The 21,291-nt window shown below is 39.7% G+C and overlaps 1 protein-coding gene across 5 annotated transcripts in view; it reads left to right on the forward strand.

The window, feature by feature from the left end:
* The window catches only part of galt (galactose-1-phosphate uridylyltransferase), a 69,923-nt gene that overhangs the window by 3,544 nt on the left and 45,088 nt on the right, over positions 1-21,291 (forward strand). For all 5 annotated transcript variants that reach the window (XM_049019046.1, XM_049019048.1, XM_049019044.1 and 2 more), the window contains exons 4-8: positions 283-358; positions 4,399-4,447; positions 7,423-7,552; positions 8,937-8,993; positions 18,598-18,720. In XM_049019046.1, the coding sequence (XP_048875003.1) occupies positions 283-358; positions 4,399-4,447; positions 7,423-7,552; positions 8,937-8,993; positions 18,598-18,720 (435 nt within the window). The remainder of the gene's footprint in view (positions 1-282; positions 359-4,398; positions 4,448-7,422; positions 7,553-8,936; positions 8,994-18,597; positions 18,721-21,291) is intronic.

A 21,291-nucleotide genomic window follows, 5' to 3' on the forward strand; every position in this document is an offset into this window, starting at 1 on the left:
GCATTCAGGCATTCAGGTGAGGAAAATGCTGTTCCTCTAAAATCTCCCATCTCAGTTTTTGCTCTAGATTCGCCAAAGGAATAAGAGATTGACTGACTGTAGGCAGCTGAGACTAATGCAGTGACCTCTATGTAAAACCTCAGCTGTATTCTGGCTCCTGGATTTTCTCTGGGATGTGTCTCCTGAAGGGTTCTTGAAATCTTTCTTTTGTTCATGAAGCAAATTGTTTACATTTTATAAATATTTTTTCTGTAGGTAAAGATTCTGTGTATTTCTTAACAGGTGAACCCCAAGTATGAAAGCACCTTTATGTTTGACAATGATTTCCCTGCTCTCCAGCCAGATGCACCTGATCCTGGTGAGTTAGAGGTTTTCCAACCTGCTTTGTTAAAATAATTTATCAGTGATTTTTTTCCCTCTATATTATAATCAATATTGCATGATGGGGCGGCATGGTGGTGTAGTGGTTAGCACTGTTGCCTCTAACCCGAGTCCCAGAGGTGTGAGTGTTCGCCTGGGTCATGTGTGTGGAGTTTGCATGTTCTCCCCATGTCGTCCTGGGGTTTCCTCCAGGTACTCTGGTTTCCCCCCACAGTCCAAAAACATGCTGAGGCTAATTGGAGTTGCTAAATTGCCCGTAGGTGTGTATGTGTGAGTGAATGGTGTGTAAGTGTTCCCTGGGATGGGCTGGCCCCCCATCTTGGGTTGTTCCCTGCCTCGCGCCCATTGCTTTTGGGATAGGCTCCGGACCCCCCGCGACCCGGTAGGATAAGCGGTTTGGAAGATGGATGGATGGATGGATGGAATATTGCATGATGCATTAACTGTTTATGTAATTCAGAGTCTTTCTTTTCCAACACTTTATACCATAGCCAAGCATTGTTTCAGTCAAGTACTGTGCTGCAGTGACAGCTTGTGTTTAGCCCTCTGGGACTGGACTCCGCCATTGTGGAACGTTCATTCTACTGGTAACAGTGGTAGAAATGGGGTATTGAAAACCTGCTGAGTGGTGGGATTATGTTGTGTCAATCACTGGTTTGTTTCACTCAGTTGGAGCTTCTAAAGTAGCAGATAGCAAGTGGGTTAAACCAGTCAGTGACTGAACGTACACTGTAATCCCACCGTTCAAGATTTGAAGGCCGATTCCCCTTGCTCCCTACCTACTGGGTAAAATGTGTGGAGATTGCTTGGCAAAGGCAGGGTGCGTAGCTCAAAGGGTCTAAAAATAAAATTTTGCTGTCTGCAGACTGGGCTTCTTGCCAGCCAGTCAGTAAGAGAACAGCTCTAGTGAACTGCAGTCTTAAGGCCAATTCATTCTTCACTTTTCTGTATGTGCTTTTGGTCACGGACGAGGGGACATGACGCAAAATTCATCATCAGGGGTTGGCTATGGATTACTACGGTCAGTGTGTGCGTAGCCCAGATTTTTATGTCTAGTGGAATCCTTGCACGTCTGTGTGCATGGACTGCACATGTGCAAGATAATTGATTAGGTATTTCCAGTAGGTGGCAGCATGGGTTTTCGCAGATCAGCAGTCAGCGATGAAAGAGTAGAGGAACAATAGATGTTGTTGTAATGGATGAGGAGGGTTGGAGGTACCTGCATATTAAATTTTTCATACTGTCCGGACATTATTCCAAGGTATTAGAGTTGTCACTTTTTAACCGATATTCAAGCATTTGTTTGAACATGATGTGAAAAATTTGTATCCACACTATATTTAACCCATTCAAATTTTAAAGCGTCAATGTAGCCTGTAAGTGCATTAGAGTGTTTTGTTGTAGTTTTGTTGTTTGCCATCTACAGAGCCCCTAAAAGGTCAGGGTGGGAAAATATTTTGAAGTAGTTTTGCGAGCCCTCACAATACTTTTGCAATTCCACTGCACTTGCCCATTTACTATTTGCTGCAATGTGACGGCAAATATTAACCTAAATAATACATACATGACCTGTAAATTGTGCTTTAAGTGTTAAACTGTGGAGGGCAATGCATGCCATATAACTTTCATATGTGATGTGTTTTTATATGTATTTATTTGTAATTGCAATGTGTCTGTCACTGCCAATAACTTTAAGCAAGACAGCTGGGTTATTGAACATGAAGTGTACACACAAACACTGAAATACACTATATCGCCAAAAGTATTGGGATGCCAGCCTTTACACACACTTTAATGATATGCCATTCTTAATACATAGGCTTTAATATGGAGTTGCCCCACCCTTTGCAGCTATAACAGCTTCAACTCTTCTGGGAAGGCTGTCCACATGGTTTAGGAGTGTGTTTGTAGGAATTTGTGGGAAGAGCATTTGTGAGGTCAGCACTGATGTTGATTGAGAGGGCCTGGCTCACAGTCTCTACTCAGAACACCTTTGGGATGAATTAATCGGGTTGAGGTCAGGGCTCTATGCAGGCCAGTGAAGTTCCTCCACACTAGACTTGCTCATCCATGTTCTTATGGACATTGCTTTGTGCGCTAGTGCACAGTCATATTGGAACAGGAAGGGGCCGTCCCCAAACTGTTCCCACAAAGTTGGGAGCATGAAATTGTCCAAAATAGCTTCAAATGCTGCAGCATTAAGAGTTCCTTTCACTGGAACTAAGGGACCAAGCCCAACCCCTGAAAAACAGCCCCACACCATAATCCCCCCTCCATCAAACTTTACACTTGGCACAATGCAGTCAGGCAAATACTGTTCTCCTGGCAACTGCCAAACCCAGACTCGTCCATCGGATTGCCAGATTGAGAAGCATGATTCGTCACTCCACAGAACACATCTCCACTGCCCTAGATTCTAGTGGTGGTGTGCTTTACACCACTGCATCCAACGCTTTGCATTGTACGGCTTGGATGCAGCTGCTCGGCCATGGAAACCCATTCCATGAAGTTCTCTACGCACTATTCTTTTACTAATCTGCAGAGTCAACAGCTACAGACCTCCAAACTTTGTGTAGCCTTCAGACAGTTGGCGACTTCTGTACACTATGTGCTTCAGCATGCGTTGTCCCTGCGCTGTGATTATCCGTGGCCTACCACTTTGTGGCTGAGTTGCTGCTGTTCCCAATTGCTTCCACTTTGTTAAAATACCACTAGCAGTTCATCGTGGAATATTTAGTAGTGTGGAACTTTCACGAATGGACTTATTGCACAGGTGGCATCCTATCGCGGTACCACGCTTGTGTTCCTGTGAGCGTCCCATTTTTTTGCATACGTTTGTAGAAGCAGTCTGCATGCCTAGGTGTTTGATTTTATACACTTGTAGCAATGGAAGTGATTGGAACACTTGAATTCAAATATTTGGAGGGGTGCCTCAATACTTTTTGACAATATGGTGTATATTACAAACATTGAAAGATATCACAGCCAGAAAACTGCATATGCAGTTAACTTTACTGCGGTGTTGGGGTTAAGGTTTAAACTCGAACCCGCTTTCTGGAATATTTCAGTATAGATCCGCACATCCCCACATGCATCACCAAGCTAGAACAGCAGGGAGATAAACCCGGAAGTGGGTTCCGGGTTAAACCCTATGACACCGCGGCAGTTAGCTTTATATTCAGCTTCCTAGCTAGAATGTCTTTCAACAAAAGCAAGCAGCACCCCTACGTTTCCCAGATTTCTTTATGGGTGAATTTTAATTCACATTTCAATGTTTGTGTGTGCACTTCATGTTCAATAGACCAGCTGTGTTTTTACAATCATTGGTGGTTAATGGACACAGTGCAATTATTATTAAATATGTATAAAAACACATGTATGAAAGTTAGATGTGCATTTTTTCCTATAGTGTAATGCTTATAGTATTAATAGTCTGACGTTGTACAAGTTGTTAGAAAAAAAAAAAATTGGGGGGGGGGGGGTACTGCAGGTATTTGAATATATTGGAATGAATTGCATGACATTTGAAATTCATTCAAATTTGATTTTTCATGTGTTAGCCTTGTGAGGTATGTGATATTTTAAGAAACAGCACTACTCTGGCATTTTGAAATCTTAAGCGAGTGGGTGGGGGGGGGGGGGGTGAGTTTAGGGTCCTAGCTAATTTTGTCATAAGGATTTCAAAATATTGTGTAATGCTTTATTATTATGATACTGTCCAAGCCTTGACTAGTAACTTTTAAAACTATTCATAAAAATTTTGCCCATTTCACCACACTGATTTTATTTGTCTTGTTTGCGATACACCTGTCCTCTCTTGATCTGGTGGATCACCAATACTGTATTGATGCACCGATGGCAACCATCTGCAGGCAAGTGTAGTAAGAGCACAAGCTGCTGTGTGAGCGACTATCCCCAGCCCAAAAGCGCATGCTAAGAAGTGAAGTATGAGCTAGACTTTAAGGGTTGATCAACTTCAGTTTTTTTTAGTTTTAACTCTGTCCTCTTTATTTTCAGGCCCCGGAGACCATCCTCTCTTCCAGGCAAAAGCTGCCAAAGGGGTTTGGTGAGAGGAAGTAGTTTTGTTTTTAACGCCTGGTCATTTTGGATAGAGTCTGAAGTGTGTACATGTACATTCTATGCTTATGCTTGTCTCTATGTATGTGTTTGTGAATTTTCATTCGTATTAGTACCCATGTCTGTATTTATAGCTGAATTTCACACTAGTGTCGTCATGATACCAACACTTTTGTTTCACTGTTGACACTAACTCATGGATTTAGATTTTAATCATTTTTTATATTTTTCCTTAAGGGGGAAATACACTAATTTTTTTATTTTTCAACCATGGCCCCTTTCTGGCTCCATATTGGCTCTGAAATAAGTGGTAGCGAATCAAGCACGCGTGTTTTTGATGATATCCGATACATATGCGAGTAGGTCAGTTGCAATAAAATTTACGCTCAAAAAAGCAGATCGAGCATAATTTTGTCTTTATTAATATTAGTAGTTTGAGTAACGGTCGGCTTGAATTAATCAGGGAGTTTGGTTTACTTGTGAAATGGACCAGGGGTCTCCAACAATTTTTTTTTTCCTTGAGTTCCAAATTCCATGAGCAACACAAAGCCATGGTCTACTTAATCTGAAAGGAGGGGGCAAGTGTGTCCCAACCACTGGTGTGCAGAGACTTATGGCGGAGCAGGGGAAAAACTCTTGGGAACATTTCAGAAATTTAACAAGTCTGCACTAAAACAATTTCTTTGGTCATTGTAGTAGCCAGTCTTTTGAATGAATATTAAAATAATTAGCTAATGCAATATTTTTTCATTACACTTTGTATTGTTTTTTTCTAGGTTTTAATAACATCTTTTGAAAACTTAGACAAGATTTTAACTAAAAAAAAAGTAAGCTTACAAAATATAAACCAAATTGTTTTATATCCCACGTAATGGTATGCAAAGGAAATAACATTTCTTTTACTTTTCTGTTCGCTTTTAAGTCGTTTCTGGATTTTATAATAAAATTCTCCCCATAGACATCTTTGAATATATCAATTATTTTGCTGTAAACATGAAACAGAACTAAAAATTCTCTCGAGGCATAATAAAATTACAAATTTTTTCCCCAAAATACTGCTATTGTACCAATTTCAAAACTATAGTACCATGATTTTTTCCATTATCGGTTTATTGTGCAACCCTAATTCACACTTGATGCTCGTACTGAAGAGTGATGTTAAATGTAATCTTTACCAAGCCTACACATCATTTTTGGTGTTAATTATTTTGCACCAGTTGTCGTGTGTGTGTGTGTAAGGCTTATTTGGAAAAGTGTGGTTCCTATAGTATGATGGGCTCCTTTGCTACCCTGTCCAGTCTTTTTTGTTTTGTTTTAAGATTAGGTATTTGCATGAATTGGTGTTTAATCAAGTAATGTTAAGCATGACAAATGCTTTGTGGTAGGGACATGTTTTCTTGAATGTTTCAGTTCCTGACCTCAGATATGTAATGCTGGTGGGTGATGTCATCTGTATGTGTTTGACACGCCCTGAAAGTGCTACAGTGTGCTGAACTAAGCAGGCAGTAATTTCTGAGTGACTTTGATTTCAGTCGACTGGAACACATACCATGTCATGCTGATTGCAGAGAGCAATCAGTTGATGTGCCTGACATTATGTTTTTTCCTTTGGGGCAGTCGTGACCCAGAATCTTTAAAGGGAAGTCTTTATGGTAATGTTCTTATAGTTGTGCTATTTAAGTTCCTGGAGGGGTAGGTATAAAGAGTTAAGATTTACTTGTTTTTGTATGCATTCAGTGAATGAGTCTCTCGCTTCTTCTTCAGTGTTTGACATGCAAATATATCTGCACCTCAAATAACGAATATTGCAATGCCAGTAAAATGACGTGTGCGCCATGGTATAGTGTGTGTACGTCTGTCCAAAGGGGAGAGGAACAGCCTTTGCCTCTTAGCATTCTGAAAGGGTAGTGATTTGCATTAAAATGGTCTCCGTGGCTCTGTGATGAGACCGTGAGTTTGAATCTGATTCTCTTGCTCATTTGCGTCCTCCCCGTGGCGCCTGCAGAGATAAAAGGGAATTTCTGGTGGTTGGCGGACGTGCCAAAGACTGCAGGATCCCCCATTAGCAAGATAAGGGTCGTTAAGTGGAACAGAGTTTTTTGGTCTTCGCTTTCTGAGAACTGTTTAACCGGAAGGGCAGTGGTGGGTTGTCTGGCTGCAAGTCTAGGGTTCCCATGGTCCTCTTGCCTGTTCTGTGAGTGTTATTTGCATTGACATTGACTTCACGTTTTCTCTGTAGATCATGAAAATGTGTTTTTTTGTAAACAAACACTTTGGAAAGGCATACACTCCTACTTCCTGAGACTCACTTTCCCTTTAGTTAGTGTTTTAAAACACTAGATGGCGTCTCAGTGTTATGAATGTGTCTTAAAATTAGACTGAATTAGACTTGTTCAGTTAATTTCCTGTACCGCAGTATAAAATATTAAACTGGAGAAAATACTCTAAGAATATGCCCTCAACCTTCCGTAGGTTAAGTCACTGCATTTATTTAAGTTTGCTGTTGTGTCATTGCTGTGTTTGCGTGGCCAGGGGAGAACAAGGCAACCAAATTAGTGCAGCAATTACATTGATTAGTGTTTTCAGGGAAATTATAAATAGTGTTGCGTGGTGTGGACTGATTAATAACATGAATCACTCATTACTAATATGACATAAAGCATGGAGAAACCTACATCAGAACCAGGCCCTTTCTCCTGTTGCTTCAGAAAAGTAGAAACACATTTTGGATTTTTGTTGAGATCAGAGTTGCATATTGTATTTTCAAAGGCTTTGAGCTGTGTTTCTAATTTAGCAAAGTATATTAAATTCTTGAGGTATGCAATTAGTGCATCAGAAACACTTATTTCAAGTAATAAGTTGAGTCTAGAAAGCCATCAAGGTTTAATACTATGACTTTTGATGCTAGAATTAACTGTGGGATCTTTGTATAACATGTGGTGTTTTCAACTGTTTGTCTTGGAGCAAGGTGATGTGCTTCCACCCCTGGTCTGACATCACCCTCCCATTGATGCAGCTGAGTGAGATCAAGACTGTGATTGACAGATGGGCAGAGCTGATTGAGGAGCTGGGCCCCAAGTACCCATGGGTGCAGGTGATTGTGCTTCTGAAAACATGTGATACCATAGAGCCCCATACATCACCCACCATGAACTTTGACCTAACAACACAAGCTCTGAAAAGTTTATAATAATGTTATCCGGTTTGAGGGTATTGCTTTGCCATGATTTTGTCAGTCTGGAATGAAACAACCAAACAAAAATGTGTGCTGAAAGCTAAATTTGCCACAACTGGCACTGTTGCTGGGTTTATGGTGGGAAAAACGCTCCTTTCCTGACAGTCTGCCTAATTAAAAAGTCCACAAGCCACAGGCAGCTAATTTGGGATGAGAGCACGGATGTACATATAATCCAGGGTTTAGCTAACGCAGCATTTGGAATCGGAATCACAGTGAATGATGCAGCTCTGCTTCCAAATCCTGCCTCATCCATGATTTGTAACTCCAGTCCTGAAATGCTGGAAAAGGGAGGCATTGGTGTCCCTTGTTCTTGGTAATAGTATCGCAAGGGAATGGGGCCACCCAACCGTCAGCTTGCATGTGCCTTTTGCAGCAGTGATCAATTAAGGATCCAACGCGCTTGCATTTCCTGGGTGACCTCAAAGCAGATTAACATCCCTTTAATGAAAAGCCAGTTGACTCCACAGTACTGTAGCCATTGAAAAAAGATGGTGACTCTTGGCTCTAGATACAACTGGGGCTTGGTCAGGGTTTTTTCTATATTTTTATTTTTAGTGCAGTGTTCCAGATAAGGAGAGGCTCTTGTTGCCTGGACTTGTAATTATAAAGGTGTCAAATGAATAGAGTGAATAAACCTGAGGCCTTAGTAGATTTTCAGTAGGAATTGCCTTCTTGTCTAATAGTGCTTTTCCACTGGCATACAGGAGCCAACCCGTACCCGAGTGGTACTGTGAAGAGAGAGTAGTTACAGGATAGTTCCAGCTCGCTTCAGTTTTCCACTGCAGAAGGGTAAAGGTGTTGCTGAGTTTGGTGAGCAACAGTTGCGTAAAACAGAAGAGACGCTTATTTACTGTTCAGTGTAAATCATGATTTGCTATGTATAATTATTATTATTAATATTTTTTGCTGTGTGTTTAATTTCTGATAGCACGTCTGTGAGAATCACCCTGTTATGCAAGTATCAAATGCTAGCGAAATAGATTCATTTGTGTAAATTTGCATTACAGATCCATTCAATTCAGCTGTTCTATAGTAGTTTTTTAATATGCAGAAGGTTAGTAATTTGCCAAGTTTTTTCCAGTAATCAGAGCCATGTCAATGTGGTTATGGGGTGGGTACCGCTTGCGTACTTTGCAGTGGATGAACACCAGCTCACTGTATGGTCGGGTACGGCTCAGTTCTTGGTTGCAGTGGAAATGTGCTGTGTTTTTTTTTTAACTTCTCCCCCTCTTTCGTTTAGATATTTGAAAATAAAGGTGCTATGATGGGGTGCTCCAATCCTCACCCTCATTGTCAAGTAAGTTACTCCTTCTCCCATCCTAGTGCCTTTACTGGCTTTGCTAAGAATGGAGTATAGTTAATGAGAGGTTTTTAATGTCTGAATAATAATAAAATTTAATCTGATGACAACAGGTGGATCTTAGGCTATTGCCTCGGCTGTATTACCACTAAATTCATTTATTCCAAACCCCTATGATACTTTGTGTAACTACATGTCTTAGTCTAGATTTAACTTATCTTTTTTTAAGTCTATGCTCTTGATTCAGGGTAAATGTTAGGGCGGTTTTCCACCGCACCAGGTACCATACTTTCGGTACTTCCATAGAGTTCCAAAAGTATGATGGTAATTTTGTGTCGGTTTTCCACTGCTGTAAAAACTGGTACCCTCACCAAATGACATCATCAGTGACCGCCCATGACTGACATCATCACAAAGCGCGGCGCGGTATTTCTTTCTCTGAATTCAAACATGTTGTTATGATCCGTCACTTTCCTGTAGTCCTGCTTAAGTTTTTTTGATTTTCAAGCGGCATTGTTCGTTGCTATTACGGCAAATACTATTTTTATTTTGAGCAGTGCCATCTAAATCCCGCTGGATCTGTTCATCTGACCATATGACGATTAAAGCCTGTGTTTGTCCATCCTTCCATTTTACTTTTTTTTTTTTTTTTTTTTAAATTAAATATTTTTGTTTCTACTGCCTTTTATTTCGGTTTCCCTGTGTGTTTCAGAAGATGGCGGTTGTATAACCAATCGACAGCAAATATGTTTGCAAGTCCTACCCCAAAGTATTGAAGTACCAAAGAAGTACTCCAGCTGGTTTGGCACTTTCGGTACTGGTACTCGACCGGAAGTCAATGGAGAAATACCGTACCGAAAGTACCGTACTTTGTGGGGTGGAAAAGCGCCCTTATTCCTTAAAGCTGAGCTTTATTTATTAGCCTTTTGTACTTAAGCCCCTCTTTGGTGAAGAAGAAAGAAAGGTAGTGTTTCCCACATGTTTCCATATGGCAGCCTGTTGAGGACAGGAATCTTGCAGCTCTGAACTCTAAAGCTGTGACGTTTTTGCTGAAGTAAGGAGTGGCCAGTACTGTAGGTGAGGTCTCGGTAGTGTGTAATGCTGCCTTTGCATGAAATCCTGGGATGCGCCTGGGACGCACTTATCCAAACATCTTGTTAGCGGAGCAGTTAGAAGTTGTGGAATCCGCTGCTGTCAGTCAGTACATTTACATGCATAGCTAAGTCAAGCTACGGTTATAGCTGGACTACACCATTTGATCAGACTACTGTTCTTGTCCCAGTATACATGCATAGGAGGCGAATCGATTTATTGACCCAAGTATGTCCGACTCCTCTGCAATAGGTGGCGATATGGCTTCTTTCTGCTTGTTAGTATTGGGCCTTTTCCGGTTGACCGCTTATGCCACAGACGTAAAGAAATATATGAAATGAATAATAATAATGGGTGCGAGGACAAATGAAATGACACAAACTTTGATTGTGATCTGGTTGGAAGAACAGATCCAACAAAATCAGGATAATATATACATGGAAATAAAGCATTTTGCATAATATACTATGATAGCACGGTACTGAAAAATTTTCAAATATTGCAATTTTATTTTATTGTAATAAATATTAGAATATTTATGAAACAAAGGAGTTCAACATAAATTTCTCACTAACCAGTCTAGGAGTAATATAGCAGCATTTAAGCTTAAAAATGATTTGATTGTCTCGGAGAACGCATGTAACACTAATGCAAAAGCAACGGAGGTAAACTTTAAACTGAGTTTTAAACATACTCGATAATTTTAAAAATGAATAATCATTAAAATTGCAAAACCTGCTAGGTTTTTATTCCTATGACAGAGTAAAAATATTTTAAGAAGACTTAAAATCCCTACACTACAATATTCATACCAAATCGAAACTAAGAAAAAGCCTGATCTTAATCTAGCTGACTAGCAATGTTAGAATTAGATGTGCATAACTTGCGATGCTGGCATTAATATCGCACATCGTCCAGTCCTAAAATATACTAGTCATTTTTCAAATTTAGTTCAAAATGGTCTGCTTTGTGTTGTGTTGTCATTTAGCGTCGGTACCAGTTTTTACACCAGTGGAAGACCAACACCTTGGAGTACCATACTTTTGGTACCACCTTGAAGTACCAAGAATACAGTACCGGGTGTGATGGGGAAAAGCGCCCTTTATTTGAGTGGTGAATTGGACAGCTTTATAGCACTGTACGTACTCTATTATGCTTCTGTTACTTCCGGGTCAAAGTTTGGGGGGGATACAGTGAAGTATGCGCAGAGCGCCTAGGCCAGGTGGAGTCCGACTGAAAGTTTATATGCAGGACTAAATTGACCCCCAGTCACATTACCTGGGTGTCTTATGCCCAACTAACAGAAATTTTGATTTAGTACGATTTCAGTTGTACTAACATGTATACATGCACTTTAATAGTTCGGTTTTAGTCGCACAATAATTCGATTTTCTTAGACACTCCATTTACATACACACTATGTCCTTTGCTGAATGAATTACTTTGCACTTTTGCTGGTTGAATGTCATATTCTGCTTTCTGCCCAGTTTATAATTGTGCCCAGGTCTTGTTTGTAAGCTTTCAGCTGTGTTTTCCCCATTTGTTACACCGCCTCATTTTGTGCCAGCATCTGTGCGTCATTTCTATAAAAATAGTAACGCACCATCCCATGGTACTCCAGCAATGATTCTGGCCTGACCACTCAGTGCCCCTCTGACACATTGTTTCCTATTTGTCAGGCAGCATCGTGTCATTTGTCATCAACCTTGGGTTCCATTTGTATTTTGACAATTGTTTATGTTGAGCTATATCTGAGCTTAATAAAATATTACTATTGTGCAGTCAGCAGGCCTTGCAGCACATTGAAATAAATTAGGTAAAAACTTTTGTTTAATGGGCATTTGGGAAGTGTAATAGCCTTCATATCTATGCTTGTGACTGAAATCAGGTTTAATTGGCTTTTTTAGTTCTATCCACTGTCATGGACTAGGGTAGCCTTGGTAAATAGCTATGCTTTAATTTGCAATAATGGTTTTCTCGTTTTTATTTGATAGTGATTTCTGAATAGTAACTTCCTTAATAATAACAGCAGAGGAAAAGGTAGTTCATGTCCCTGAGATTTATTGACTTTCTGATTAATTACACGCATTAGTACATTAATTTTAGATATTCTAATGTTGGGTATTGTGGTATAAGGTGGTGTAATCTTTGCCATTTTGTCCATGTCCATTTCAGTAAATACCTGTTCAAATATTAATTTAATCCATTTTTATTGTTTACATTAACAATCCATTTTAATACATCAGAAAGCTTTTAGTTTTATCTTCTGTAGCTAAATTAATTAGTCTTTTCTCCTTTGATTTCCAGTTTGTGATTTAGAGCACTGTGTTAGAGAGCCCTTTGCATTTGAATGTCTAGAGTATTTGTTTTGATCTCAGTAGATTACTTGTAACAGCAGCAAGATGCGGGGACTGCTGAGGACTGCTGGCCTTTAGTGACCTAACTGCCTTCCTGGTTATCCCTGCAGTCCTTCCCTTCCATATAGTTTTAATTAGTCAGAAATGGGCCCGGTTGTGGTGCCCATTTCTAGAGAAGAATGTCCAGTGAAACAGGTAGTTTAAGCCATTTTTCCACAGAGACGGTAGTAGTTTCTTTGCCACAATGGTCAACAGTCAGGTAACCCAGCACTTCTTACTTCTTACCGATTATGCCTGCTGCCAGGTGACTGTGCTTGTCACCAGTGTTCTGGGCTCATCCACAGTCCTCTGCGGTACTTCCTCCAGGCTTACCACTGGGGGGCAATATATTGCCTTGAAAGTGGCATCTCTTAAAGGCTGCCTGCGGCTGGCCCTCGCCGCCTCACCACCTGTTCCCATTTTCCTACTTAAAGAGCGTTTCAGAGGAAATGCTGCCAGGGTGTCCTTCACGGGTTGTGTTTGCCATAATTGTGGCCTGATTAGAGCACAAAAAGGTGCTAAATCTGCCCAAAATGGGAGCTGGCAGTTTCCATGATAACTGTGCCTCCTCGGTAAAACATACTTCCTCGGCAGAGTATTCTGTGTTGGTAAGAGGTACCAGTGTTGCTTAGAGCTGCAGTTGGGATGGTGATAAATTTCCTGTGGTGTTGTCTTGGAAGACTTAAACTGATTAATCCATCAATGCAGGTTATTTTACCCTATACACGTCAGGTTTTTCTCCATCATTTTATCAGTATGGGCTGACACTGTTTTAACATGACCTCTTCATGTTGTGGAGTAGAAACGTTCTGGATTAGAAACATGCACAGGGTCCTAGTCATATGCAGCAGTGCTTGTGTTTGGAGATGTATAATGGGGGGGGGGGGGGGGGGGGCTTTTCCATTGCCCGAAGTGTTCTGTGCGTGAATATGGTAATAGAGCTTTTGTAGATGCCCATTTCTCCTGCAGAATCTGTCATCTGTTGTTTATCTCATCTGGTAGTTGCTTGAAAGCTTCCCCCTTAATTTTTAGAAATATCTTGCAGTGGATCTTAGTACCTGTCAAGAGTTCATGTACATGGTTATGAACCTTGCTTCTTAACTATAACACCTGTTGCTGGCTTTTATAGAAGGGCAGACTTAACTATGCCGTGGCTCCATGAGCAGGGGCACACGGATATCCAAGGGCTGTGTTGGGTGATGTGCTGTGTTTCCCTGTCCATGTGTTGAACCACTGGTGATTTGGCATAGATCCATCTCTCCTACTTTCACCTTCCCATATTCTTTGTGATTTATCCCCTCTCGCTGGCACTCAGGCTGAATCTCAGCCTGGCAGCCAATGCCAGGATAGATGGTTTATTTACCATTTGTTAAGGAGCATTGGCACAAACGCTGCATTCCCGACCAGGGTGAAGATCAGACTCATGACCTCAGCTGCAGTATTGTTGTGTTTTGGATGTGTTTTTTTTTCATTAACTCGGTGATGCCATACGCCGAGCATTGAGAAACAATGTACATTTGCACAGCAGTAAACTTTACTGTAGACGGCCACAAATTCCTTACGAACTTCAAGCGAGACACCTTGTTGTTGAATAGCTGGAAATTCGTATGCGTCCAGCTGTTAGATTGTGGCATTGATGTATTCTCTCTTTAAAAAAAGGAGCATGTCTTTGAGAGTTTTGCCCAAATATCTGAACATGGCTTACAAAGAATGAACTTGAAACAGATTTTCAGTGAGGTTTTAAAGAATAAATGAAGGAATTGGGTTTGATGCTAGAGGGGGAAAAACTAAAAGAAAGGACTGGCTATATCCCCAAGTCAGAAGAATTTCCCTTTTCTCTGTTACCAGCATTCATATTCATGAAGAAACATGAATTTAGTTTTTTCCTAAGATGCAGCTGATTTAAAAGCATGAGTGGAATCATCACCTTTAGTCCCCTGAAATGCATTCTCAAATACAGGTGGAAACAAATCTTAATTTGTGACACAACCTCATGAAGTTCTAATCCCCTAGAACAATTATTACCCCTTTGTAGCTCCCAACATATATCTCGGTGATTATAAGTTCCTGTATGGGTGAAACATACGGTTATTTGTGTGCTTAGTGAAAATATACAGCAAATATGTATAAAAACATTAAGTATGTTTTGAACCATGATTTCTTTTTCCTGACTACATTTGTCTGCGAATCAGAGTTAGTGTTCAGTGTGTGATAATCTTCTCTATCAGCTGTAGCGTGTTCTGCTCCACATGAAACCAAAATACACCGTTACAAACTACATGTAAGCGATGGTGTACCTAGTGAAATAAATTGATTGCACTTCTGATCCTCAACTCTGAGAACAGTGCAGCAATGGGCCTATTTGGCCTATTCACCTAATTGAGGAATCAAACCCTTCTTTTCCATGTTAATTCTTGTAACCCTGTAAGCCTCACAGTACTAGTTGCTAATGGTTTAGGCATCATTTATGGAGAGTCTGACATTTCAGCCTGATATGGCCTTGTGACTGCAGCATAAATGCTATATAAATAACATAATTTAACTGGTGATAGGACTCTGACATTTTAGGGGTTTTGCTGGTTTTCAGCAGACCTGAGATTACACAACACGCCAGATATGATGTGATGCAATCCTCCGTGCATGTGCCTGGAGTCTGAAATAATATAATGACGCTTAGCAGGTATGTCAGGTTTCCAATGAGTGATGAACTATATTCACTTTCTCTAATCATTCCCTTTGAAGAATCCAGGAGAGACTGGGCATTTTGCCTTCTAGCCCTTAAAAGCAGAACAAACATGAACAAACAAGGCTGTCCTCAACTCCAGATGTTCTCTTGGATGTACTTTGTTCGCTTGTAAAATGAGATCTTGGTTCCCCCAAAGTGTTTTGTAATTTTTATTAAACCGGGTAATGAAAATTGCTTAATGCTTTGACAGTAGATGTTGCATAGTGATGCGGCATAAAACAGCTGGTAGCTCAGACTTTTGGCCAATGTTGGTTCTTCTGTGTTTCACTAAATGTTTCCTGTCAGAAATCTGTAGCCAGTGTTAATGGTTTTAGGTCACACAATCAATTTATTAACCTTATTAGAGTTTTACAGGTATATCTTAAAATTGAAGGTATTCTGGGCATCCACTTGCTCATTTTTAACATTACTAGGTTTTGAGTAGTAAAACTCCAAGATTTCCTTTCATTATGTGATAGCTCTTATGAGGTGTGCAGAAGTGGTTTAGAGCTGAATAAGTCATTGCCTACAAAATTACAATATCCCTAAATTTACACTTATTCACTAAAGCATCGATAAGGGTTTTGAAATGAAACCTGTGTGCTGGACAGTATGTTCTAATTCATGGTAACTATCAGCGTGTCTTTTCCTGGTTTGTGGCATGTCTTCACAATTTAATATGGCCCTCGTTTTGAACCATTTAGTTTTTTGAAAAGGAACCAAGATAACAAAACTCGAATTTGGATTTTGAATATCTACTCATGATAGCACAAGTTGTTTGACTGCTGAAATATATTTTTGGTCAAACAAATGTCCCGTTAAGGATGAATGTCAAAAAAAGGAAAATATTCAGTTTCATACTGAAAACAGAGGGATACAGGGAGTCCAAATTACACCCCCTTTCTAATTAACTTTATTAAATAAGATTAATTAGTTTGTCATGATATGGTCCCCTATCACTTTGACATGAGGGCTTCCTTGCTTCTGTGCATTCCTTAGTGGTTCTGCAGTACAGAGGTTCTCACAGTCAACCAAGATGTATTGACTGCTGGTTTTGGTAAGAATTACACACATGTTTATACAAGGGCAGGGTTCAGATGTGAGATGGACAGTTGTGCCACGATTAGCTAAGCATTTTCTGTTTTAATCTGTCATTTTAACAAGTCTAAGATGGCTTCGATGGTTTGGCACTCGGCCCCGAAAGGCCGAGTAAACAAAGCCGTGCTGAACTCCAGATGTTTCCTTGGATGTGTTGCTAAAGTTTGTAATGTAAGACCTTGATTTTTTTTGTTTAGTTTTTATTGCAAATTAAACCAGGTTATGGGAAACCTTGAAGGCATGTTCTAAACTGGTGGTGTGATACTGGATGGAGGATTGAAATGTTAAAATATGTGGTTCTGAGTTTCTTCCACTTTGGCTTTTTTGTGGCATTTCAAGCTTGATTTAATTCTTTCCTTTGCATGATTTTGACATTGTAAAACTGGTTTTACATTGCTGTGAGATTGATGTTTATGTATGTGTGTGAAGAGTGTATATTTATGTAAAGCTTGGATGTTGAAAACAAGACAACCACAAATATACCAAATCTGGCAAAACTGTTAGATACCTGTTGAGACTGTTTCAGTTTAATTCTCTGATTAAGTCAATAGTAATTTCTTTGTCTAAATGGGGAAGTTATTGATTATACTACTTAAACAAGTAACCTGCAACAATGCATTGACTAAACTATGCCTGTATTTGTCTGGATGCATCATCTTGACCCACCTTATTGAAAGCTATTGCTTCTGATGTGCTGGTTGCATAATGAGCAGAGATGCACCGATCGTATTGGCCACCTATCGGTATCAGCCGATACAGCAACAATCAGCCATTGGCCGATGGTTAAAAATCAGCCGATATTTATTTACCACCAATAATTCCCTTTAATATGGTGAACCTCATTGTTTTGCACACCCTCACACTAAAATTGGAAAAATGTGTACTGTGTGGAATTATTTTAACCCTTCTGTTGTTAATGTTGTATAAAATGTATACAGTTATAAACAGATATGCAAATAGCTGGCACACAAGTATGCATTCACCTTACAGCCTTACCTTTATTTTATGTGCATTTGTGCTGATATGGCAAGAAATTACACAGCATTTTAACCTTTATATGCTAATTTGTACTTTTTACGGTATGAAGGTTAAAATGCACGGTAATTTCTAGCCATAGCTGTGCTAATGCTCGTAAAATACATATGCATTTCCGCCATTACAACAATTGGTTGCTGCACATTGCTTTTAGGTGAATGCAGACTGACTTACTTTTTTATTACTTTTCATTTTATTTCATAAACTGCACATTATTTATTCTTGTTAAGCACTGGAAAGTTGTGAACTACAAATGAAAATATCTGTCAAATGTTTCCTTTATAACATGGAAAGAGTATGTAAAAGTGCATGTCTGACATCCTATTAACTGGTTGTGTGGTGATGGCAAATGAGTCAAATTCTAGGATGTTCTTTAACTTTAAATGCACCAATTTAAATGGTTTCATCCAGAAACAGAGCAGTATTTAATGACCCTTGTAGAAAGAATGCCTCAAATTTTCTCAGCCATTGTAACTACTAGAGGTTACTTTGATAAATCAAAGATAAGATATTTTGTTGCTAATAAAGGTACTCAAGGTGAACATATTGTAAATGTATTTGTTAGCAAAGAATATTGAGTGTATTTTTAGCAAATGTTAAGCGAATAACATGCAAATGTAGAAAGTTTCAGTGTGTGCAGCAGCTTTTGACTGGTAGTGCATATGCATCCCGTGTTGTGAAATACAGTGCTCTGGGACTGGTGTATGCCATTTGTCTTATCAAAAATAGTACTTTTTCATATTTTGGTATTGCCTCGTGCCCATAGCTTCCAGGATAAGCTCTGGACCCCCCGCGACCCAGTAGGATAAGCGGTTTGGAAAATGGATGAATGGATATTTTGGAATTTATTTAATTTATTTGGGTGGAGTATCTCTTTAAACTTATTTAAGCAGAACCTCCCAAACAATCGGTATCAATTTTGAAATAACTTGGCTATCGGTATCGACCTGAAATCAGTGCATCACTAATTATGATTGACATTTTAGTATCAATACGAAACTTATTGGGAACATGTCATATGCAGAAAAGGTTTAAAAGGAGTATGTAATTGCTTTCTATTCTTTAAGCCTTTATAAACGGTGTCTCCAGATCACCTTGCTTAGTAAGATATGGCCATCCTGGCTAAGGATTGTGGTGGTATGAGGCCTCTTCACCATCTGTTATAGGTCTTTTGTGTAAAATCAAGGTGTTGAGGGACCTAAGGGTGGTGACTCTGCACCAGTTTTGGTTATTCATCTTATTTCTTGTCCTTCAGGTGTGGGCCAGCAGCTTCCTGCCCAACGAGCCAGACCTTGCAGATGACCACCAGAGGGCGCATTGGAAAACCCATGGGCAGGTCATGCTGGTGGAGTATGCAAGGCAGGAGGCTGTGAGAAAGGTGGGTATGCATAGCCATTCCCCATCAGCTGGGGAAAGGAACAGTGTGAGATTGCAGCAAAGTATTAAATCAAAGCAAATTGTTATGATTTCATTTGGTTTAGTGGTTATTCAGCTGTTCAGAAAAAATGAAAGCATTAGTTTAATAAAGGGAAATAGGTAAATTGATTTATAGTAAGCAAGAAAATCATTAAAGAAGTATTTGAGAAATACTTCTGCTTTTGGTGTTTAAGTGCTTCTGTATGAATTTATGTTGCTTAGTGGTTCTGTTTGACTAAACTGTGGAGTAATTCTTTTTTACCCTCTTTATCAATACCTATATGGGGTGAAAAAATACCAATACAGTAAAACCTCGGATTGCGAGTAACTTGGTTTGCGAGTGTTTTGAAAAATGGGCAAAATTCTTTCATAAATTTTGACTTGATAATTGAGCGAGGCAATACGAGTGTTACAATTTGTCTCTCGAGCATCACGTGATCACAACTGAGCCGATGGTTCTTTCTCTCTCTCGCTGCGGGGTTGTGGGTAATTGTTTCCCATGCTCGGCCTCAGTCGGCGTCCCGCACTCATATAGTAAAAATTTTTGTAGAAAAGCACCACCTAAATAAGGGTGTAGCAGTGTGAGCGATGAATGTCTTTAATGACAATGCAATGTCACATTTCCGCGAAATTGAAAAGGAGGCAAAAGCGGCTGTCATTGAATAGGTTCCTTGTTAAAGTTGCACAAAAAGAAAGATTCCAGTGAGCCAACAGATAAGTGATTCTGTTATAGTGAGTCGTCCTACAAAATAACCCTCCTTTTCTCCTCTCTCATATCTCACACCATCCACAATTCTTTTCAAAGGTAAAGTGCAGGTTAATTTATTTTATGTATTTTTACTTTATATTTTGTATTAATAATTTTTATATGAATATTTTTGGGTTGTGGAACAAATCATCTGAGTTTCCATTATTTCTAATAGGAAAATTTGCTTTGATATACGAGTGCTTTGGATTACAAGCACGTTTCCGAAACAAATTATGCTTGCAATCCGAGGTTTTACTATATTGGATATAAATTACGAGCAGAATGCCTATGCAAAGCCCTGTCACTCACAGTAATAAAGTGATTGCTTCCTATGGGCTGGCTTATTTCTGTTTCTGGCAGAACAGAAGTAATCACTGTGGTGGGGATGGGGTGGTGATGCTGGAACATGTACCATTCTATTGGAAAGAGGAACAGAACTCTGCCACTTTCTCACCAAAGCTCAGAAGCCTAGTTTCTGGTTCTGAGTTCTTGGGTCATATCATCCGGGACCTTTTGTAGTTCCTTGCCACATTCATGTTGCTTTCCCATCGCACAACAGTATCTGTCACCTTTCTGCTAAATAAGCATGGGAGATGCAAAAAGATTCTCGTAGATGAAATTTGACATGCAATTTCACATGAAACTTTACTGCCACTCTAAAACAATGGAGGATGAATAAGTCGCTTTGTTAGTTGTCTGTTATTGGGGGGGATCAATTGCACAGTCTGAAAATACAGGGGAAATTGCATCCTGGTATCGGTTCAAAATGAGAAACAGCATTTTTTTTTTTTTTTTTTAATATGGCTTGTGCTGTGTTTATAATTCATTATTAAATCTAGCCAGCAGATTTTCACAAAATAAAATGGAAAAAAAAAATCATAGCATTATTCCACTAATTGGCACTGGCAAGCTTCACCGCTGGCACCAACGATATTAGACAAAAATATATAGTTGTTATTGATTTTTTTTTCTGAAGCAGAAATATGGGGAAATGAGCAAAAAAATGTATTAATTAATACATTTAATATAATTGAGATACCATTAACAATTCCAACTGCAGAATTTTAGCTCTGCGGTTTCTATCTCTCTTCCGCTCACTTCTGTGTAACTTCCAAGTTAGTGCTGGTACTTGTGGGCAACCAAACAGTGGTTTATTGCTGTATGCGCCACCCAGTAGTTCCTGCTTGAGAGAAAAGTACCTACTCTGAAATAGGGTTAGGCTCTGTGACTACCTCTGAGGAAATACAACTGGGTTGACTTCCAGCTGTGGGAACACGACAGAAGGTCCTGGTTCTTGGAAAAAAGTTTCTGCAGTGGGAAAGTGCCTTTAGACACAAAATGATCCTAGTCTGATAGACCATTTGAAATGGAAGCTTACCCAGTTTGACTTTCAGAATAAATTAGTACATTGTGTCAGCATGGCTTAACATTTGAGGTTTACTGTCAAAACAAAAGGGCGGTTACGCTTTCAGTACCTTGCTGGTTCCTGATCCTTTTTGCCACCCCATCTATTAAGCTCCCGCATGTTTCTTTTGTTTTTTCTGCTATCCACACTCTGCACAGCACCGGCCAGGTTCACCCACAGTCATGGTTGTAAAGCACTCATGCTGACATTAAAGCGAAAGCCGGCTTGGAACTTTCTCTACCCCACCCTGATGCCTCTTGGTTTGCTCAGGCTTTGATAGTGATACAACAAACGGAAGGGGTCAGGCTGTCCTCCTGACATTTCCCTGTCATTGTCAAAACTGCTGCTAGTTGCTTTGGTTTGGTGTTGGTCACTTTTTT

This window comes from Brienomyrus brachyistius, chromosome 7 (genome assembly GCF_023856365.1).
Source record: "Brienomyrus brachyistius isolate T26 chromosome 7, BBRACH_0.4, whole genome shotgun sequence".
In the NCBI taxonomy this organism is placed as follows: domain Eukaryota; kingdom Metazoa; phylum Chordata; class Actinopteri; order Osteoglossiformes; family Mormyridae; genus Brienomyrus; species Brienomyrus brachyistius.